The sequence below is a fragment of the Rhipicephalus microplus genome, chromosome X (assembly GCF_043290135.1).
Source record: "Rhipicephalus microplus isolate Deutch F79 chromosome X, USDA_Rmic, whole genome shotgun sequence".
NCBI classification, from domain to species: domain Eukaryota; kingdom Metazoa; phylum Arthropoda; class Arachnida; order Ixodida; family Ixodidae; genus Rhipicephalus; species Rhipicephalus microplus.
The window spans coordinates 331427736-331450766 of record NC_134710.1 but is presented as its reverse complement, the minus strand read 5'-3'; the positions used below and the strand labels follow the sequence as shown (position 1 = coordinate 331450766).

At 44.3% G+C, this 23031-nt stretch overlaps 1 protein-coding gene across 1 annotated transcript in view; it reads left to right on the top strand.

Annotated features, from left to right (window-relative positions):
* The window catches only part of LOC119161242 (protein qui-1-like), a 132641-nt gene that overhangs the window by 97381 nt on the left and 12229 nt on the right, over positions 1 to 23031 (top strand). Inside the window, exons 16-19 of the mRNA XM_037413616.2 lie at positions 328 to 505; positions 2781 to 2971; positions 4500 to 4693; positions 15429 to 15591. Of these exons, the coding sequence (XP_037269513.2) occupies positions 328 to 505; positions 2781 to 2971; positions 4500 to 4693; positions 15429 to 15591 (726 nt within the window). The remainder of the gene's footprint in view (positions 1 to 327; positions 506 to 2780; positions 2972 to 4499; positions 4694 to 15428; positions 15592 to 23031) is intronic.

The following is a 23031-nucleotide window of genomic DNA, read 5'->3' as shown; positions in this document are numbered from 1 at the left end:
TCCATTAGGCAGACAAGCACTAATAAATATAGATAAGCAAGTACGGCTCATTGTGTAATCAAACGTATTGTGAACGTATCTACAACACTCTCATTGTAAATTTATTGCCCAGCTTCGTGCTTCGCAAATTGCTTAATAAGTCTTGGCTAATTTAGCAATGAAAAAACATGAAGAAATTGAAACATACTCAATGCAGTAGTCAGCAACACGCATTTGATCACATAGTCATACAGTGCATCGGGCGTATTTTGCAACTCTGCCTAAAATTAGTTGAGGCACACTCCATCTATACGCTCAGGTTTTTTTTTTGGTCGCTTTCTTTTTCAGGCTCAAAGAAGGGACACATTTTTAATCACGGCGGCTGGCAACAAGATCGTAGTGTGGAACTTCTACCTGAAGAAGAGCGAGATGTGCCACCCTCAGCCAAAGTCCAAGAAGGTGGACGTCCACAAGGACCCCGTGTCTTGCGTAGCTCTCTCCAGGGACGGCAGCGTAGCTGTCACGGGTAAGCTTCCCTCCTCCGGCCCACTCCGTCTCTGGGAATTTGCAAATAAATTTGCGTAGGTACAAATTAATCTGCTTGATTATACTTTAGTCCGCCGTTTTTGGTGTAGTGGTTATGATGCTTGGCTGCAGACCTGATGGTCGCGGCTTCTATCCCGGCCGCGGCGGACGCATTTCGGTGCAAATAAAACGGTAGAGGCCCATCGATGTCAGTGCACGTAAAAGAACACAAGGTGGTCAGAATTTGTGTAGCCCTCCGCTACGGTGTCTCTCATAAACAATTCACGATTTTGGGACGTAAAAGCTCACACATGGCTTTAATGGACCACGGGAATACATGGTCGGTTGTCCTTTTGCCCATTGTTGGATCTGGGGTTTTGAGTATCCCACCGCTGCCACCAATCGGAACCAGGAGTCGACCAGAATCTCACCACTGCCATCCGTTGTTGAGGTGTTTTTTGCCTTTACCGGCTCCAGAGACTTGGGCTAAAGACGCCGAGCATGAAGAGACTGATGAGGAAAACTGTACACAGGTTCGTTTTACATTATTTACAAGCGAGAATTTCTCACCGCATGGCAAACATCTGGACAAAGAAGTCATCCTACATCGTGAAGATCTCGTCAAAGGCTCTCTCAGTAGCACACTGCGGCTGGCAATTAAAAGTGTTTTCTCCTCACCCTTAGATGGGGGAACGGCTTGAAACTTCCCTGTCCAACCACCGCACACATATCACTTTAGATGGTCCCACCCACACATGCCCTGGTCAACGTTTTTGACGCGAACGTGAGCACCACACTCTCCCTCCGGCGCCAAGGTGTCTCTTCCTTAGGATGAGAATGCCGCTGGTGCTATGTCCCACGCTCGTACTACCAGCGCACCACCAGAAAGCATGAAAAAAAAACGTACTTGTCGCGCTCATTTTGCGAGGCTGATGGTTATTCATGCTGTGACAGTCATATATTCACGCAGAACCGCAAACACCCCTTTCTGCTTGGCTCAAGCGGCGATCGTAACACCATTCACGCTCCATTTTGTACCACGGCAACTGTCAACCGTTGGCCATAGGAAGCCGCGTGATTCAATTGCTACCCAATGTGCAACTTTATTAGGAATCGCAAAACATATTGGTTGCCTTATACACTACTTCCAATATCGAGATTCTATGAAGGTAGCCTAGTTGGTTTGGCATGATAACGTAACTATGATGTGCAGCGAGTACGAACAATGCACGCAGGACAACACAGAGAAGGAGCCGAATCCGAAAAACATGCGTTTACCTCGTTACGAACGAGGAAATTCATGTGATGAAACAAGCACAAAAAGGGTTGTTATAGATAGTGGCCATTTTGTAAGGTCCACATCGGTTAGTATTTTGCATGGTATAAGTACAAAACAAAAAAGAAGCCATATACAGGCCAATTGTTGCCAGTGAAAAAAATTGCAGTACCGATCGTGCGCAACAAATGATTGTGACATACCAAGACAACTGTAACAGCCAGACGATTGTACGTCTTTGATGGTTTCTTTAAGATCTACTGACCCCTCCCCTGTGCCCCAAGTGGCTTGTATACATACCTGTGCTTCCAGCGCGGCTAAGACAACATGGAACCAAATGGTTAAGCAAGGGAGACCAGCGATTCGGTATCGGTGAGCAACTAAGCCGAAACCCAGGTTTTCTTAAAAGAAAGACGAAGCTATCTGCCACTTCGAACAATTATGTGGTGATGATGTTCCTCAAACAAGAAATAACGGCTCGTGGCTCCGTTAACCTGAATAATTTTATGGCTCCCCAAAGAGCAGTACTGCTTTCATCTTCATCTTCGCGCACTTACGCCCTCTTCTGCACTTCGCTTCGCCGGTGGAAGGGAACAGTAAGTTTGGGGTTCTTTGGGGAACAGCTTAGGCTCGCTGTCATGCTTCAAATGGACGTCGAAAGCAATGCATGCAACCTTAGTGTTGCTCGGCGATGGATGAATTCCCTCGCATTCCCATTAATCCCACGACAGCATGGTTACTCTAATTTATTTTACCGAAACTCTGAACGCAGCAAAATAACAGTAAAAAAAGAAGAAATATGGACATGTCGACTATCGGTATTGCTTCTTTCGTTATTATGCACCATCTAGCCCACAAATATAAATAATAAGGTCATTCATTTGATGTCATGCATTGAGCTTCGCTTATGTGTTTTTACGTATATGTTTCGATATAAAATAACTATGTTTAGTTTCCCATGAGCTTGATTTTCATAACGAGAAGACTGGGCGCATCGCAGGGTCGCGCAACGGCCAGCTCAAGGTGTGGCAGATGAGCACCGGCGAAGCGCACACGAACCTGGACGGCCACACAGCCGCCATCACCTGCCTGGCGTTCGCGCCCAATGGCCTGTTCGTTGTCTCCGGATCCGAGGACAACACACTCCGTGTCTGGGGCCTCACGCTTGGTCTGGTTGTCTCCACGTTCAAGGTGTGGCCACTCATCGTTATATAAGTGCCTCTTATCGATCGTGATTGCATTGCATGGCTTTGCATCGAGCTTCATTGACATTCGCGAAGTTCTGGGGCCTCAGGTTGGTTAGTGGAAATAGAGTTCAGTTCAAGCTTTATTTCGAACCGAGAATTACTTCTCTACATTCACTATCACTTAAACTTTAGACTTCAGACATGTTGTTCTCAATACCAGCGCTCCCTGTGGTTACTTAAGTAAACATACCCACCCACATACTTGAAAGGCTCATTACTCCAGCTTAAACCAACATAAGTGCCTCGAATTTCGTTTGCACATCTTAACTCAAAATGATGTAGTCGCTAGCAGTGATTACGATTTCCTTCAATAAATATAGTAGCATGTCACAAGCTGACAATGAAGGCCACATTAGTGGTGGTTTCCAGAAATCAGGACTGTTTTTAAGTTAGCAATCGGTTTTTGTTCTTGTTTTCTTTTTACTTGCTTCAATTTTGGAAGTATTTGCTTGCAATGGTATATGCTCGCTCTTGAATCTTGTACAATCTGCTACAACTATTTTGTATGAAATATTAAAAATAAGTTTTCTGCGTTCAATTCTTGAAGCATTCATGAATTACAGCAACTAAGAAGGAGTCATCAGAAGTCAATAAAATGAAGGGAGTTATTGGAAAGATGGAATGAATAAACATCTGTCTTTTTTTATTTCGGGATGCCTGTGAAGGTTATATTAATATTAAAAAATAACTTGTACCACCTTGCTGTAAATCGTAAATTCATTACGTGGGGATGAGGCTCCAGCTCAGGTTATTGCACTTGTCAGGTAATCATGATTGCGGAGGCCAAAGCTTCTCTCTCAGAGTCAAAGGCATGAGAAAATTTTGCACATGAGAGACTGTGACACAGTTCATCGATTTGGTGCTGAGTGCTTTTTATCAAAAAAAAATTTCTCAAAACAACTTGTTTCAACACAATAATCTTGGTGTGCTGTACAATGGCTTTTTGCAAGTTTATAAAATGGCTTCAATTGTTTTGCTAGATCCTTGCCAATGTACAAATTTAAGCAAACGTCAAATTCATTCACCACTCGTGCATGAAGCGCTCTTAATGTGACATGTATTCTCTGGAGTCCTGGAGAGACTGTTTAATAAAAGCAGTTTAAAAATATAGCCACACTCGTAATGGTCCAATGCAGGTACCATGCTGTGCTACGCCCGCTCGTGTGCAATGTTTCCTTGTCAGGTTTCCTATCGGCATACTCCTTCAATAGTATAACAGAAGGAGCGTGGAATTGCTTGTCAGGGGCGTAGGCAGCAATATCTTTCGAGAGGGGAGGGGGGGGGGAACCTTCTTGATTTTGAGTGGAGGACAACAGGCTGGAAGATGTGGTCGAATGTTGTTTTGCGCTCTATATGCTATGTAGAAAATGGGGGGGAGGGGGGGGGGCATAGACCTGTTGTTTTACTCCCTGGCTACGCCTCTGTATAGCGGAGTGACGTCCAACTAAAGGTTACGCATGGCACGTGCACAGGAGCACCAGAGCAAGATCGTGAGCGTGTTCGTGACGTCGGACAGCCGCCGCGTGCTGTCAGTGGACGCGCAGGGAATGCACCGGCTCTGGACGGCCGACAGCGCCACACAGCTCGTCGCCTGCGTCAAGACGGCCAACCAGGTGACGCTGCACGCAAATGTGGTCTTCACCGTCGGCGGAAAGAGCGATAACAGGTACGGTGCACTTTTGTACGCGGGAGAACTTTATTATCAAAGCACGTAACCGTTATGCTGCTCTCTCTCTCACAGATAACAATCATGCTGGGTTAAAGAAGCCCTGAAGAAACACTCTTTGCGCATAGAAAATGTTGATTGATATGTGGGGTTTAACGTCCCAAAACCGCCATATGATTATGAGAGACGCTGTAGTGGAGGGCTCCGGAACTTAGCATAGAAAATGTTGTCGATCTGTATTGAAGGCCCAGAAACATGCCAGCCAAATGTCATTGTGCTGCAAGTTTCAGAACATTTACAATAACGTGTCAAACAAGAGCAAAGAAAAAATCGCTCTCTTTATTTTTTTGCAATGCTTAATAATAATACTCGTTGGAGTTTAACGTTCGAAAACCACTGATACAATTAGGCCAGACGGCGTAGAGGCGCGTTTACAAAATTTCGACTTGCTGGGGTTCTGTAATCTGTGTGCACAGGCCTCTCTTTCGCCACGTCGTCCCACCTATGTAGCAAGCGAATGTGTGCCGGTGCGTCCGCTCGCTGATGCTTCTACAATTTCTATGCCTTGGTCATTTAAGCAAGTGACTGTCGAACCTTGTGCTCATTGATGTCATCGGCGCGAGCATATCGTAAGAGATTCGGCATGTGACGTGACAGGCTGTCCAATAACTTAATGAAGCGATTCGAGATTGTTCTGTTTTTTATATTATGTATTTCATAGTTAACCTGGCAATCCGGTGGAAGGAGCTGAGGTAGTCGAGTCATTGCGGCCCATTGAAGCGACAAAAAGTCAATTCTCAGGACCGAGATATGTACTGTTTACGGACGTATAATAGCAGTATCTAATGCCTCTATTTCCGACCAGAAAAACCGTATACCCGCTCACACACCCCACACACTTTGCTTTCTTTGGGGTTTTAGTGCTTACTATTCTTCTATGCCTCCCCTTTTCGAAGGAGCAGGCAGGCATTGTGGCCCTAAAGATGGAAGTTGTCAGCCTGCTCCCTCCCTATTTCCTTTATGTCTTCCTTTTTTTGTGTAGGTGAACCAAATACTACTACTACTATTAAATAATAATAATAATAATAATAATAATATTAATAATAATAATAATATAATAAACTTTTTGTCGGCTTATGAACTTCTTTTTCTACTTCTCAAAGTATGTTAAAACGGAAGATTGTAAAAATTGACCCGTAAAACAAATGGAAACATAAAGCAGGAAAAAATAGGACACTGCTGTTGAATGTCTCAACACATGACGAATGTGGTCGTGCAATGAAGTTCCCTAAATTACCCATATTCTTTTTCCTAGAGCCGTGGGTCTGTCTGTACATGCATGTCTTTCTTCGTACTTAACCACCGCCTAGTTCTCTGACTCACTCAGCAGGTGCAGACGGACAGATGGATGGACAGACAGACAGACAGACAGACAGACAGACAGACAGACAGACAGACAGACAGACAGACAGACAGACAGACAGACAGACAGACAGACAGACAGACAAACGGATGGACGTACGGACGGATGAACGGATAGACAGACAGACAGACGGACGGACAGACAGACAAATAGACGAACAGATTGACGGACGGACGGATGGACAGACAGACAGACAAATAGACGAACAGATTGACGGACGGACGGATGGACAGACAGACAGGCAGACGGATGATCGGACGGACGGAGGTAAGGATGTACGAATGGATGGACGGATAGACAGACAAACGGACGCACCGACAGACAGAAAGACGGACGGACAAACGGATGGATGGACGATTAACAGTTTACCGATAAAACCTTCCGAAGCTTCGCCCCACTCATCATCATTCACTCCATGGATACGCTGTAATTTTTTTTCTTGAGGCAAAATCTATTTCACAGCGCCTTATAGTATAAGCACACGCCTGCATGCACGACAGTCTGCACATCACTATTCTCCATTACTTTCATTCGTGTCCTTAAAGAATACATACATTCTCGCGCGCCCACTTGTTCGTACAGATTCCGACGGTAATTGTTTTTTGGATACAGTGCACGCGTTTGGGCTGCACAGGTAGGCTGTAGAGCCGTGCTTCGTAAAGCCCACTGCTGCGCATGCGCCTCCAAAATATACATGACAGGCACAGTTGTTCGCATGCTCCCTCAGCATGCTTAACTAGAGAGAACTAGGCGCATGCGTGCATAGAGCCATGAAGTGGAACGTTGAAACATACCTTGTTGCTTGGCGGAGAACTTTACCTCAACATTTAAAACAGCCGACAACTGCTCCTTTTGTTTCGCGCTGTCATTTATCAACGAAACCAACAGCGTGTCTTTGGCAATGTCATATTTTCGGCCTAAATTTCACCACTGGAAAAAAAATTGGCAGATCCCACGTACAGTGGGAATCGATGATATGCGAAGCATGAATGAGAAATGTTGATATGTCACTTTAAAATCAACACAACGTTATGAGGTGGAGGTAAATGATGCCGTACATGACTTCCTTGCCATGATTATCATGTTTGGATGTGTCGTTTACCTTCGTCACGTATTCACGTCACGTGATACCAAATTTAGTAAATGTGGAGCCAGCCAAAAGGCCGTGAGCACGGAGCATGGTATACGTCGTCAAGTTCTTACTTGACACGCGTGTCAGGATTACAATGTTTGCATTAGTCGTATATTTCTTCATTTATTAACGTCGCATACCACCAAATTTGGTATATGTGGAGCTAGCAAAAGGGACACGAGCGCATCATGAAGGGCCCAATATGCTCCAATTTAGCGGTGACGCGCGCGCACGCTGGGCACAGCGGCGCTGCATTAGCAAAACGCGAGTACTCTATATTCTGACACCAGGCGCCAACAGCATCCGTCAGCGCGGCCTGATGGCAATTGGCACGAAATGCGACATGCTGTGAAATGCGAAATGCTGCGGCATGCTGCACATAGACAAAAATGCGTCTCCCTCTTTTTGTGCCGGAGGGACGCTGGACGCGCTGAAGCGCGCATGCGTCAAAGCAACGCAGTCTGGCGCGCGCCTGCGAGTACATGGCAGGATCGCCGCCTGGCGTGGCAACGCCGGCGTAACGCGACGAAAGGAACGCCGGCGAGCAAGCGCACAGTGTCATTTCTAAATGTATTGGCGCCTTGACTGCGGCATATAGCCATGTTCTCACATCACACGCATCTCTTGATTATCATGTTTGCACCAGTCACAGACCTTCGTCATCCATTCACGTACTGTAATACCGAATTGGTATATGTGACGCTAGCGAAACGGCCGCGAGCGCATCATGAGCGTGGCTTGTAGTCATGTTGTTACATGACACGAATGTCATGATTTTTATGTGAGGGTCTGTCGCTCGTGTTCGCCATGCAACCATGCCATACCTTACCAGTTTTGCCAGTTTTGCAACAGGCCATGTGAACGAAACTACCGCAAGAGCTGCATGACAATAAAATAAAAATCATGACATTCATGACTTACATGTCATGGTTTTTATGTTATGACTAGTAAAATATGTTCTTCATACAGTCATGTTAGCCCCGCCGCGGTGGTCTAGTGGCTAAGGTACTCGGCTGCTGACCCGCAGGGCGCGGGTTCGAATCCCGGTTGCGGCGGCTGCATTTCCGATGGAGGCGGAAATGTTGTAGGCCCGTGTGCTCAGATTTGGGTGCACGTTAAAGAACCCCAGGTGGTCTAAATTTCCGGAGCCCTCCACTACGGCGTCTCTCATAATCATATAGTGGTTTTGGGACGTTAAACCCCACATATCAATCAATCATACAGTCATGTTATGCCTTACCAAGTTCGGTATTGATACCATTACCGAAACGGCCAGAACTAAAAGTCGTAGGCAGCTAGATAGATAGATAGATAGATAGATACGCCTAAAGTCGCCGAATTTTGTAAGAAATGCTTTGCATTTAAAACTCGAGGTCACTTGAAGTTCAGCTTATGAAAAGGCAGGGCATATATTTTGAAAACGGCGCTAAATATTCTCCCAAGCAGCCTGTAAACCATACGAAAAAATACAACGAATAGACAGGTTTTGGGGAGGAGGAATTGATTGCTCTGAATGCACAGCCGGCTGTGGAGGCCGTAACATTCCGCTCTTCAGCCCAGGTTCGCGGGTAGTAATTTTGGCACTGGTGTTACCACTTCGATGAAGATTATGTGCAGTGGTGCACATCTACCAAAACATCAACTCCCTAAGTGGTCAAAATTTACCTACTAGTCACGTTCACTATCGATTACATCTGCGCACATGCGATATTTACATACACAATATACACTCTGCGTATCGTTCTAGATGTTAGAAACACGTTTATTTCTCCACAGACTACGAAGCACGCTTGCTTGCTAGGCCCCAAGTTATTGATTTAAGCAGGCAAATGTAGGCTCCACTTCTTAAAGTCTACGCATTTTGAAGCAGTCGAGAATGTATTCGTCAACGGTGTTCACTGAAACGTGATTAGTGGTGAATCGGCAGCTTTACTGGCGACAAAAGTAAAGAGCACGGAAAGAGATCATTTCGTCCGTGCGTCTGTTCGCCTTGGCGTGTGTCATGCTGTATATACGTAATTCGTCATTTAACCAGTACACATAACAAATATTGATGACACATGCAACATCATCTTAAATTGGTTGTCTTACCTGCCAGAACCGCAACTCAATCATGATTCACGCCATACAGCGTGTGACTCCGGGTTGACTTAAACTATACTCGATATTTCCTCCCGTGCACATCAATCCAACTAGACGAGCACATGTCACCCCCTTTATAGAGAAACGTGGCCGCTGTGGCCAAGCTGGAATCCGTATCTTCAAACTTGTCAGTGCTGAAGCTGCCATGCGGTAAATACCTAAAATGCCTCACGGCATTGTTTCATAAGTCATTCAGTCAGCGTCGGCGTCAGGGTTGTCATGTCTCATTCGCACTGCTATCGAGTTGCATTTTTTGGAAAGTTCTCACACTGTCTCAGGCACAGTTATGTTTAATGAAGTGTATTTATATATTTGTGCAGTGTATTTAGCAGAGGGTGCTAAGAATCTCTGGATCCGGACAGGCTGCCATTGGAACCTCAACTTAGCAACGTTTAACGCTAGAACCTTATCTAGTGAGGGAAGTCTAGCTGTACTATTCGAGGAGCTAGACGGTGTTAAATGGGATATAATAGGGCTCAGTGAGGTTAGGAGGACAGATGAGGCATATACGGTGCTACAGAATGGGCACGTCCTTTGCTATTGGGGCTTGGCTGACAGAAGAGAACTGGGAGTGGGGTTCCTAATTCACAGAAACATAGCTAGCAACATAGAGGAATACTATAGCATTAATGAAAGGGTGGTAGTTATTGTAATTAAACTGAATGAGATATACAAGATGAAGGTGGTAAAGGCCTACGCGCTTACATCCAGCCATGATGACGCTTCAGTTGAAAGCTTCTATGAAGACGTGGAATCGGCAATGAGTAAGGTAAAAACACGGTATACAATACAAATGGGAGACTTTAATGCAAAGGTAGGGAAGAAGCAGGCTGGAGACCAGGCAGTAGGAGATTATGGCATAGGTACTAGAAACGCCAGAGGAGAGCTACTAGTAGAATTCGCAGAACGCAATAATTTACGGATTTTAAATACCTTCTACCGAAAACGAGAAAACCGCAAGTGGACATGGAGGAGCCCTAATGGCGAAAATAAGAACGAAATAGACTTTATAATGAGTGCACACGCAGGCATCGTGCAGGATGTGGAAGTGGTTGGCAAGGTACGATGCAGTGACCATAGAATGGTACGGTCTCGAATTCACCTGGACTTGAGAAAGGAACGACCGAAACTGATACGCAAGAAGCCAATCAATGAGCTAGCACTGAGAGGGAAAGTACAGGAATTCAGTCTCGCTTCAGAACAGGTACTCGGCTCTTAGTGAGGAAACCAACCTTAGCATAGATACAATGAATGATAATATGACGAGTATCATTACGGAGTGTGCAGTGGAAGTTGGAGGCAGGGTAGTTAAACAGGACACTGGCAAGCTTAGCCAGAAAAGGAAGAATCTCATTAAGAAGCGTCAAATCATGAAAGTCTCAAGTACAACAGACAAAATAGAACTGGCACAGCTTTCGAAGTTGATTAATAGGCGTAAGGTATCCGATGTAAGAAGGTATAACATGGAGAGAGTTGAACACGCTCTGAAAAACGGAGGAAGCGCCAAAGCAGTGAAGAGGAAACTTGGGATAGGCACAAATCGGATGTATGCACTAAGGGACAAAGAAGGCAAAATAACTACCAATATGGATAGGATAGTTAAAATAGCGGAGGAGTTTTACCGAGATCTGTACAGTAGCCGGGACAACCACGACTTTAATACTATAAGAACTAGCAGTAACCCAGATGACACCCCAGCAGTAATGATAGAAGAAGTCAGAAAAGCTTTGGAGAGCATGCAAAGAGGCAAAGCTGCTGGTGAGGATCAGGTAACATCAGATCTGCTGAAAGATGAAGGACAGATTGTGTTAGAAAAACTAGCCATTCTGTTTACGAGGTGTCTCTCGACAGGAAGAGTACCAGAGTCTTGGAAGAACGCTAACATCATCTTAATACATAAGAAAGGAGATGAAAAGGACTTGAATAATTACAGGCCGATCAGCTTGCTCTCTGTAGTATACAAGCTATTTACAAAGGTAATTGCTAACAGAGTAAAGAAAATATTGTAGTTCAATCAACCAAAGGAACAAGCAGGATTTCGAACAGTCCACTCAACAATCGACCACATTCATACTATCAATCAGGTAATAGAGAAATGCTCAGAATATAACCAACCACTATACATAGCCTTCATAGATTACGAGAAGGCGTTTGATTCAGTAGAAATATCAGCCGTCATGTAGACACTGCGGAATCAGGGCGTCGATGAAGTATATATAAACATCCTGGAAGAAATCTACAGGGGATCAACTGCTACCATAGTGCTTCATAAAGAAAGCAACAGAATACCAATCAAGAAGGGTGTAAAGCAGGGGGACACAATCTCCCCAATGCTATTTACCGCGTGCTTACAGGAGGTTTTCAGAAGCCTAGAATTGGAACAGTTAGGGATAAGAGTTAATGGAGAGTACCTTAGTAACCTGCGCTTCGCCGATGACATTGCATTGCTGAGTAACTCAGGGGACGAATTGCAACTCATGATTACGAAGTTAGACAAGGAGAGCAGAAAGGTGGGTCCTAAAATTAATCTGCAGAAAACAAAAGTAATGTACAACAGCCTCGGAAAAGAGCAGCGCTTCGAGATAGATAATAGTGCACTTCAAGTTGTAAAAGACTATCTCTACTTAGGGCAGGTAATAACCGCGGAGCCGAACCACGAGATTGAAGTAACTAGAAGAATAAGAATGGGGTGGAGTACATTTGGCAAGCACTCTCAAATTATGACAGGTAAATTGCCACTATCCCTCAAGAGGAAGGTATATAACAGCTGTATCTTGCCAGTACTTAGCTACGGAGCAGAAACCTGGAGATTTACAAAGAGGGTTCAGTTTAGATTGAGGACGACTCAGCGAGCAATGGAAAGAAAAATGGTAGGTGTAACTTTAAGAGACAAGAAGAGAGCAGAGTGGATTAGGGAACAAACGGGGGTCAAGGATATCAGAGCTGAAATAAAAAAGAAGAAATGGACATGGGCCGGGCATGTAGCGCGTAGACAGGATAACCGCTGGACATTCAGGGTAACAAACTGGATTCCCAGAGAAGGCAAGCGGGTTAGGGGGAGACAGAAGGTTAGGTGGGCAGATGAGATTAAGAAATTTGCGAGTATAAATTGGCAGCACCAAGCACAGGACCGGGTTAACTGGCGGAACATGGGAGAGGCCTTTGTCCTGCAGTAGACGTAATCAGGCTGCTGCTGCTGCTGCTGATGATGATGATGATTTATTTATTATTGTGATTGCAAATATATGAACAGTTTAAGCTTGTTTTTAACGTCGTCGCTGCCACCGGAGACACCGTCATTCACGTATATGTATATGTATGTATATACACTCAGGAAAAGATGTGCTAGCCTCCTCTTTCTCCGGAGCAAACATCGTCTTTCCGGCCGGGGTCGTTTGCGTGCATGCTTATCTAGTGAGTAAACTGGGGGGGGGGGGGGGGCTATGGTTGCCGCGATGTTTCAGCAGTGATCAGCGCACTCATTGTTCCTCCAGAGCAGGCAGGAACTTCTACGGGCTGTGCTCTCAACACAAAAAAAAAACAGTGCCAAAAGTGTACCTGAAGTGTCCGCGTTCTCTTGCACCAGCGTTTTGCAAAGTTACGTGAGATCGGATCTAAATGACTTGATTGCCTGGCCCACTTCGTATAGCATTCCAGTTTGTCGCTATCACATTAATGGCTTCAATCACCGCCAACCTCCAGTCAGTGCACACATTGGAGTTTGCAGCATGAACGTACGCACGCCGTCGATGTCTCGCATGGTAATGTCGTCTTAGAGGTACCTCTACTAAGCTTCACAGAAACTTGTATGAACACTGCTGTCGAACTGTCAGAATGCAAGTGCATCAGTTTTGCAAAACAGCAAATCTGCCGAGCTGCTGGAGTCCTTATTCACAATTGCTTCGACGGGATAACGCTAATACCGCGCACCTTTCCATACAAACTCAACTCGCTGCCCCAGGTGACGTGTGGTGGTGCATGTGCCATCAAAACATGACGCGGCTTCACTCTCGCAGCAGTCTACATCTCGCCGGGAACCTTGCGGAACGACATCATTAAGTTCTTGCTACAGAACTTCAGTGCGGTGTGCCAAAAGGATGTGCTGGTGATCCTCGCAGGAGACTTTACTGTGAATGTATTTCGATGCGAAAATGAGTGGCTTGTAGCCTTTCTTGATGCTTAACATGAAATTCACCTCCTGTTTGACGTCACACAGCCAACTACACGCAACAACACGTGTCTAGATATAGTGTTCGGAAAAAGTGTTCCGTCACGAGCGCACAGCGTGCCATTTGCCAACATACTTCAGCGACCACAAGGTGGTTGTCACTGTCATTGAGTGAACTGTGTTTCATTTATAGTCACCAGTGTTTGAAAACTATATTTCTGCCTTCAATTGATACGCGTCATTGAATGCGTATTTTATTTCGCCATATGGGTCTTGCATTACTATCATTCTGAGCACACCCGAGGGAGAGCCTCGCCGAATATAGATGCACTCTACACATAAAAAACTGCCACCAGTGACGACACGTGACGTATAGCCCTTAGTACCAGCATGCACTGCCCATGAGAGGCGCTTCTCATCAACGCTGTCAGTATACATACGAACCTAGTTGTGGCCATCTACTGTGGGCCACGTTGCAGCAAACTTGGTTACTTAATCAAGTGCAAGTCTTACTTCGTAAAACATTTGAATATGTTTCTATCGCATTGATTGCTTCTCTCTTTTGGCAAAACTGTGACTTCTTATTTCTGCAATCACGTTTTCTCGAAATGTTCGTGAGACAACAAAATTATGCTGTTGGGATCACATTATTTTTATATTATTATTATTATTTTTATTGTTATTATTATTAGTTGTAGTAGTAGTAGTAGCAGTAGTAGTTGTAGTAGTAGTAGTAGTAGTAGTAGTAGTAGTATGCGCCAGAACTCAAACGCAGACATAGTTGTAATCTTGTTGCAGTCTTTTCCCTTCATGTAAGAAAGTGTACATAGTCTTGATGGCTCTTTCTGATTTAACATATTGTAAATTTTTTTGCAGGCTGAGCAAATATTTTCGTGATTGTATTTAGGAACGCGCTTTATCAGATCACAAAAACATCTTGGGGGAAGGAAAGTGCCACAAAAAAAAATGCAAAGCAAACAGTGATTCAGGCAAGCGCATAGTAACACGCACTTTAAAAAAACTTGGTTATCATACAGAAACCCACAATCTCAAAGATATAACCAAATTTACAGTGCGTTAGAGCACCCTTACCTACAAAGCATTTCTCATGAAATGCTACAAAATTAGGCTGAGTTAATCACCTTTACTACGCTGCTAGTTCATCCAGAATACAAATGCGCCAAGCTGCACCAATGAAATATTTCTAAACAACATCCTCCTAACAGTTTTTCTGAGAATTTTTTACCTTTTTTTCTAGAAACAGTTGTGAAGTTTCTGTTTTTATCCAACTAACTACACCGTGTAAGACCCGTGATGAAATTTTAACTTGCTGAGAAATTTTAGTTAGCGTGTTTCCAGTCGGTGACAAACTAAGAAGTAATACGAGCTCCGCCTTCAGGACTGTGGGGTGCCTGCCATTTCTCAACTCAGGAGAGTCGTTCTATCTTTTTCTTTTTGTCTGTGCTTTTTGACGGCTGTATAAATAAAATACTACGCCTATTATTCGTCAAATTTTCAGTGTTCCTACCTAAAATATATCGTTGCCCCGGGCAGTAGTGCAAAAATCTTGCTGAAATTTGCGATAAAGTTCAACCATTATCTGGTTCAAGCTTGTGCTTCACAGCGAGCGACAATAACATGCCCCTGTATGGGGAAATCACCTGCCAGAAAACAACGAATAGTGGTTCACATCATGGTAATGAGTTAATACCCTTATACAGGGCACCCATGCGTATAGTGCTTCTGATGTAACTGTGACTGGTGTGGTTTAAGCTTACATTTATTCACAAATGTTATAATGTACGTGATTAAACGGAAGTGTGAATGCGGCATGCTTGTTGCGTTTTCTGTGCCCTCTTCTTATCCGCAGCTTGAAATATTGGCCGGTGTTTGAGACGGACAGCGAAAAGACTGTGAGCCACAGCGAAGCCATACTGTGCTACACCGTCACGTACGACTGCCAAACCATAGTTACCGGATCGCAAGACATGTCGCTCAAGGTGTGGGAAGTCGCAACAGCAAAACTAACTCAGGTAGGCAGCATACTTATTTATTTTTTGAATACCATCTCTTTAGGTTCAAATGCCCAAAGGACAAGTGCTTTTGAGCCTTGGTTACTGCCCTGTTTTGGGCTACAGCAATGCACAAAGCGATATCGTTCATGTTTTACAGGTGCAGCATTCTGGCGAGCTGCTAAATATTCATTGGAAGGAAAAATTTTTTTATGAAGAAGAGGGCTTACGGGCTATTTAAAAAACAATATTTTTCAAGGCTCTTTTTGCATTTACATAGCAAAAATTTCATATCTTATTCACCAGCAGAGAAAAATGAATGTTAAGATTTCTGTTTTTAATCTTTGTGTTTAAATCGCAGCTTGAACGCCTCCGTAGAAAGTCATTATTTGGACACTGCTATCACAATTTTGTTGACTGTTTTCTTGAATGTAATAGTCATGAAAGCATGGTATATATACAGAGAGTCCAGGCTAACTTGCACTAAAAAGAAAGCATGTGTTCTACGAAACTTCAATCTGTTGTATATTAGTAGTAGTCGTGTGTACTTAAACGCAAAGAAGAAACGCAAGTCCCTTGTTCATCCTGCAGGGCGTAAAACCACCATTTTTGTTACAGAGGCACCAATTTTTAAGTCAAACAGCGTGCGTCAGATAACTACCGCTTAATAATTTACTGTTACTCAGTCAAAATGTGTAAAGTTTAGTTCTCTTACTCAACCTACTTGCAAATTCCTTGTTACATTCAGTCGGCGTAACGAATAAGAATGAAAATTGAAGAAAACGGCAACTTTTACTTCAAAAGAGCGAAAAATACATAATTTGATTTAACAGCGATGGTGTGAGCAGGCAGTGTATTTCAGTCTTCAATACTGCTTGGGGTAAATAATAGGCATCACCAAATGTTACTATTCGGAACACGCGGGGAATGCGAATAGATTAGTAAAAATTGCTAACGTTTTATGTCCCAAAGCCACAATATAGTCAAGACTATGAGGAATGCCATTGTTGAGAGATCCGAAAATTTCATCCATCTGGCCTCCAGCCCACCTGGTCTCCAGGCACCCAAATCTGGCCTCCAGGCACCCAAATCTGGGCCTCAAACATTTAGCCTTTCTGAAAATGCGCCTTCCACGGCCATGGGATATAAGAATAAATTAAGGTTCAAGCCAAGAAGAAATGTTGCTTGTTACACCATTTAATTCGTGTGAAACTCAATTATTCAGTCAACTTGGTGTTTCCTTTTGTAATTAGTGAAACAGCATGACACAACCTCTATACGACCAAGAATAGATATGTGTCCATTGCAAAGAATGACAAAACAAGCTCACGATTTTCCCGCAAGGTCGAGCAATGAATGAGATAGAAACAAATTAGAATGCCATACGAAGTAAGGCTACCTACTCACTGCTTTACCATCAAATTTGACCTAACTCATCGAAGCGCCGGCTGTGCTTCGATGAGTTAGATTAATGCTGCGACAGACGTCGCCTTCATGCTTCTAAGCGTTTGTCGGCGGCGTTCGCACGCTTTCACTGACTAACGCGAAGATCTAAGTAATTCGTACATTAGAGGGCACATGGCGAATACGGGGATCATACAATTGCTATCGCAGTAAACCACGTATGATTAACAGAAATGAAATATACTTACGAACCACCACCTCGTGCTGAGAGCCTTCTATTACACGTACGTCTCTACACACGTGGCAAACACTAATCATTTTCTGCGTTAGGAAGATTTACGGATAGGTGCTGCAAATTACAAACTGAAAAGAAAACGCATCGAGCTCACGATATAGTTGCCAGCTCGAGCACTGTGGCCGTTATCGCAAGCACTGCATTCAGTATCGCTCGCCAGCAAGAAAGGGACCGATCGCGGTGCAGCGGCTCCAACCCGAGGCGTTTCGGCCATCTGGTTTTCTTCGAGCCCGGGCTTTTGAAAGACGCCATTCGACTTGCCGCATCCCGGGAGCAGCTAGACGTGATCTGTCACTTGGCTCGATGCACTTAACGAGTGATCAGAGCCCAGGGCGAATGAACCCCCGCTGCTCCTTTGTCTTCTCCTCGGTAGAGTTTCGTACACTTGCCCGGTGGCGCCTGGCGGTGTAAGTTTGGTTTTTATATACTTACCTTCCAGGCGAACTGCCGCCTCACCGATCTCCTTTCGACTGTTCGGATAGCCTCGTCTTTTCTATCGCGTCCTTCGCAGAGACCAGCTTCGTTTCTTCCTAGCTTCCTTCGTTCTTCCTTCCGAATGTGTTATTTTTCATGTCTCATCAAACATTTAGCAAAATGAGATCCAGGCGAAAGAGAAAGTGATACGATTCTTTGTGCCGCCTGAGAAAAACTTCAGGAGTGTTTTTCTTTTACAGAAAATAAACTGAAACGTGAAAGAAAAAACGAGCTGTGGTGTGCGAAGGTAAAAAACGTGCTCTGAAAAGCGCAAATGAAAGCAAAGAAAACAACGCAAGTATAATTAATATTATATTGTCTTGTGCTCAACGAAAAGTTATTCGGTATTTCCTGGTGGCAGGCACTGGATGGGGCGTAAAGCAACACGAGCGCTCTCAATGAAACAGGGTAGGCTAAGGCAGCATCACTTTAAACAAAGAAAACCACAGTATTTTTGCATAATATAGTTCACAGGAGCTCCAAAGGCAGACAGAGCGTTTTAAAACGCAAGCAATACAACGCTAGGCGCACCTCCTGCGCACACGAAGAAATAAATAGCGCAGTAAAGGCGCCGAAGTGTTTAGAACCCTTATCCAGGCATCTCCAGATTTTATTCGTAGTACGCTATGTTAGAAATGAGGTGTCGTGACATCCCACCGCTTCTATCACTGTTAGGGCATGGCTGTCGCAGTACCCTACCGTTTCCGCAACTGCTTGGATCGGGGTTGGGTGGCCGGTATGAATGCATGTGGCCCTCGTGCTCGAAGCAGTCCTGAGGACAAGTTGAGGACAGAAACTTACTTTATACGTAGTATTTACTCGTTGACGCTCTCAACTCTCAAAGATCAGACAGGGTGCTATTCGGTCCGGAACGGTGGGGTCCACCCCCACCTTCTCCTCTCTACGTAGTAGCAAGAGTCTACCAATCCAGCTTCACTTGCTGACTCATAATGATGACCACACCCGTGGTTCCGAGGGACAATACCCGGAGCCGATGTAAGACCACTTGGTGAGAAATTGACTGCTCTGGTGATCCTGCTTGGGAGTCGATGGCTTGAGTCAGTTTCTGTCGCCCCAGGACGGGCATGTCCAGTCTGACGAGGTCAGCACGATGTCGAACAGGCAGCACCGGACGTGCGCGGGGCGTTGTTGTTCACACCACGCTGAAATAGGGGATTTTAGCTTGTACGGATACCTCTTTACGTTACCGTGTTACCAGATACAGAATAGAATTCGCGCATGCGCCGGTTTTTACGGAACGTAAACCTTCATGTAAGGTAAGCCTCCGGTGGATAGACTTTACGTTGGCAGCCCTATCTCGCAAATCCACTTAAATTCGTAGAAACTCGCGATATTCAAATTGCGGAGACTCCAGCCGTCGAGTAAAGTAAGCTGAAGTGCGAGCGCCAATAACGACGACATTGTTTCAGCCCATGGAGGAAGGAACATATATAGTTAACTCTATGGGAAGGAATAAACTATGTTTAACGGCCGGGTAGGTGGCGCCATCTCATGTGGGTCAAAATGTTAACGCAGTAGTATCGTGCATTGTACGTCTGGCGTAAAAATCGCGCAGCGGTGGTATTAGGAAGGAGTTTTCGTTTTAATTATTTTCAGATCAAGAACATTACGCGTAAGTCAACGTGTTCATGATTGTGGTTGCATGAAGTGTCACAAGATGTCGACACCATCGTGGCGGTAACCTTGTATTTCTTCACTCTTTTGTACATACGAGGATACAATAAAAAACGCGTCGTGATTTTACCGAAGCGGTGATTCAATCCTGAGTTAAAGATAGTTTAAATGCAGTTAACATCACCAATTATGGTATGCAAAAACGTAAAGGCATACATGTTTACGTACGTACGTAAACATTTACGTATGGGGGAGCTAAAACGTTGAAAAATATGCGTTCCGATAAGACGGTAAAAGCAAACCGGTATTCGGAAACACGTTAACGTGAAGAGGTATACGTACAAGCTAAAATCCCCTAATGTTGCTTCACGAACGTCGCACTCAGCTTGGAAATGTGGCTCTGCGTGGAACGTCGACTGCCGTCGATGGCCAGCAATGTAGCGGCCCAACCGCTAGACTCCCAAAAGCGGCCTTATCAGGCATCGTTCTATATCACAATATTTATTGAGAAAGAGTTTTCTTTCAATAGCTGCAATGGAAGTAAATCAAATGTTTAATTGTATGATGTCTTCCTCACCACAGCTCTCCGCCATCGCTCTTGAACTGCTCCTGCAAAAGGCCACCTTCGAACACTGGTTGTGAAGGTGCATGGGACGTTCACGTTACCATTCCTTCTACATTTTAGATATGAAGAAGCACTTTGACTAGCCTGTGTAACGTTGTCCCTCCACACTGTGGTGGTACCAAGTAGGCCTAGCCTTTCCTCGCTGTGAGCGCACGTGACGTCGCTTTCTCCATAGCCTGTCGTCGCTCGCCGCGTGTCATCTCTCTCGTTTCACCCTCTCCACAGCGATTGCAACGCTCCAGCCCTCTCCTCACGTTGGCATCATCTCCTCACCCGCGCCACCTCTCTCCATCGAGAAGAAACCGCGGGTAGGCGCGCTCGCGTGCCGTCGTCTTGCCCGGCCGTGGCCCCGTGGCACCGGCAATGTGGACAGAGCACCGCTACTTGCTGCGTGATGACGCCGACGGGTGGGACGCCGCTTGGGTATGTTGCGCACTAGTGTGAGCGTACCTTTCCGGGCCGTCGCCGGCGTTACGGGTTAGCAAAGCCGATCGCGTTGGCGGATGGGGACGTCGTGCATGGAACACCGACGAGGCGCGAGCCAGGGAAGCTGAACGAAAGCGTCGGCAATGGAAGATCAATGACACCGACGAGGTGCGAGTCAAGAATGCCGATCACGTTCGAGAATAGAGAGGGCGTGCGGGTAGCACCTATGCTACACCGAGTTGCGCTTCAAACCGTTCTTCCAGCACCCACTTCGAAGCCTGTTTCAAACAGCTCAACGCCGTGCGCACCGCTGCTGCTTCGCATCTCATCAGGGTTACTTTCAGATAGATGGTCCATAGTTTTTTTAATCTCCCTTTTATTGCCACAGAGTCAACTTGCACAAGTAGTATTAATTTATACACTATTCTTAGACGTTTCTTTTATTGATGTGATGTAAGCAGATGTTGGCGCACCAAGACGGCGCCGGCTATTCGGCTACTCTTTATCGCTTAAAAGTGTCCAATAACAAAGTTGACGGAATGTCCAGGCCTCCAAGCGTAGCAAGTCTACAGCACTTACAATATAAATTATAGCATAGCAGTTTGAGCATAAACAACATACTCAACAATCACATATACGTGCATATATGGTGATGTTTACAAATTGAACAGAACACACGGCGCACAGTCGAACAGTCACATAATTGTCAACATAAAAGTTATATACTCCACACAACAGTCAATAGTTTCATAATTATAGACTGTCACGTATTAAAAAAACTATTTGCACTAATATAGGACAAGAATACCACTGTCCTCAAGGAAATATATATATATAGAGTTCAACATGCCAAAACCACGATATGATTGTGATAGACACTTTAGTAGAGGGCTCCAGAAATTTCGACCACCTGGGGTTCCTTAACGTGCACCAAAATTAAAGCAAACAGACTTACATCATTTTTGCCTCCATCAAAAACGCAGCCGCCGCAGCCGGGATTTGATCTCGTGACCTGCGGGTCAGCAGCTTAGTACCTAAGCCACTAGACCACCGCGGCGGAGCTGTTCTCATGGAAAATTTTCAAAGCTTTTACAGTGCACTTTTGTAAACCTTTCGTTGGCCACGAGCCCAAAAGCTCCTTTAAGCTGAAGGGTCAGTGATCTAAACTCATTAAAGATGATATAAGTCAGCATCTCGGTGTTTCGTGTTGTAGGCATTCTAGAAGGAGGTGATATAAGTCTTATTTAAGTAATCCGCAATCACATTCGGAAGTTTAGGCGCAGCCAATTCTGTGTGAAAAATGCTTGGTGTAGGCTGTGTCTAACCCTAATTTCTTAATAAGGGTTTTGACACTTCTGTGCAGGGATGACGCAATTACAAACTCAATTAGTGGCTCTATTGATATAAATCAGAGTTTCTGAAATTTCGGTCAAACCCCGTTTTTTCACAAATATTGAGAGATTTTGTCTTTAAAATGCCGTGCAATTCATTTTCCGATATAGGAATAGAAACCAAAGCATCTTTGTGATGTGCTTGCCATGCTGCTTTATCAGCTGCTGTGTTGCCAGGTATGTTGCAATATCCCGGTATCCACTGAAACATACTTCACTGCCACATTAGATATATTACTCTGTCTTCGATTCGATTGTAACGCGACCACAATCATAACGCGAGGGGTGACTTTCTTAGCGATCCGCAGGAACATGAAGTGTTTTATCTATCAATTAATCAATGAATCAATCAAACCATTCATCAATCATTCTATCTATCTATCTATCTATCTATCTATCTATCTATCTATCTATCTATCTATCTATCTATCTATCTCGCTTACGTTACTCCTTAACAAATTAAATTGAATTACTGTGCTTAGGGGAATTAAACCCTCTTCACATGAGGTTTTCCGTCACATAACTCCAACTCTTTCTAGTTGCTTGACGAGTGTCTTCAATTCATATCACCAGTTCTGATGTACGAAACACAAAAAAGAAACAATCTGCCGTAAACGTCATCGTTTCGCACTCTCATGTGGCATCTCAGGACACTCGGGCACTGAAACGAGCATTATTCAATTATTTTTGAGGTTCTCCTTTTCTCATTTGCATCCACAGGGTGGTATTCCTTCATGCGCAGTGAAGTGTCTTCAGGAAGTAAAAGTTATCCCACCAATTATTGACGTGTTTAGAATGACAAAAAGGCGATGTAATAGTACAATTATAAGAAAAGAAACTTATTCAACTTCAAGGCCTGTACTTTATTCACGATTGTTTATTTTTGTGCATTATTGCATATTCATAAATGTGATTTAACCAAAACATAAATGAAATGCTGCAAAGTGTGTCAATAGTTCATGAGAGAGCTGTATCTAAAATTTTGCAAAACTTTTTAAATTAAAATCGCGGCATATTTTGCTAATCTAACTGAAAAACTTACATAACGTTCAATTATATCTATTCACCAAAATGAGCCACATCTTAGTTCGAAGTATTTTCTGTGACATACAACCGCAATGTCTGGCCAGTATCTCGCAACCACAAAAGAAAAACTTGAGTTTTCCCGAATTCGTCCTTACTGCTCGACATCTTATCACCCGTGTCATCGT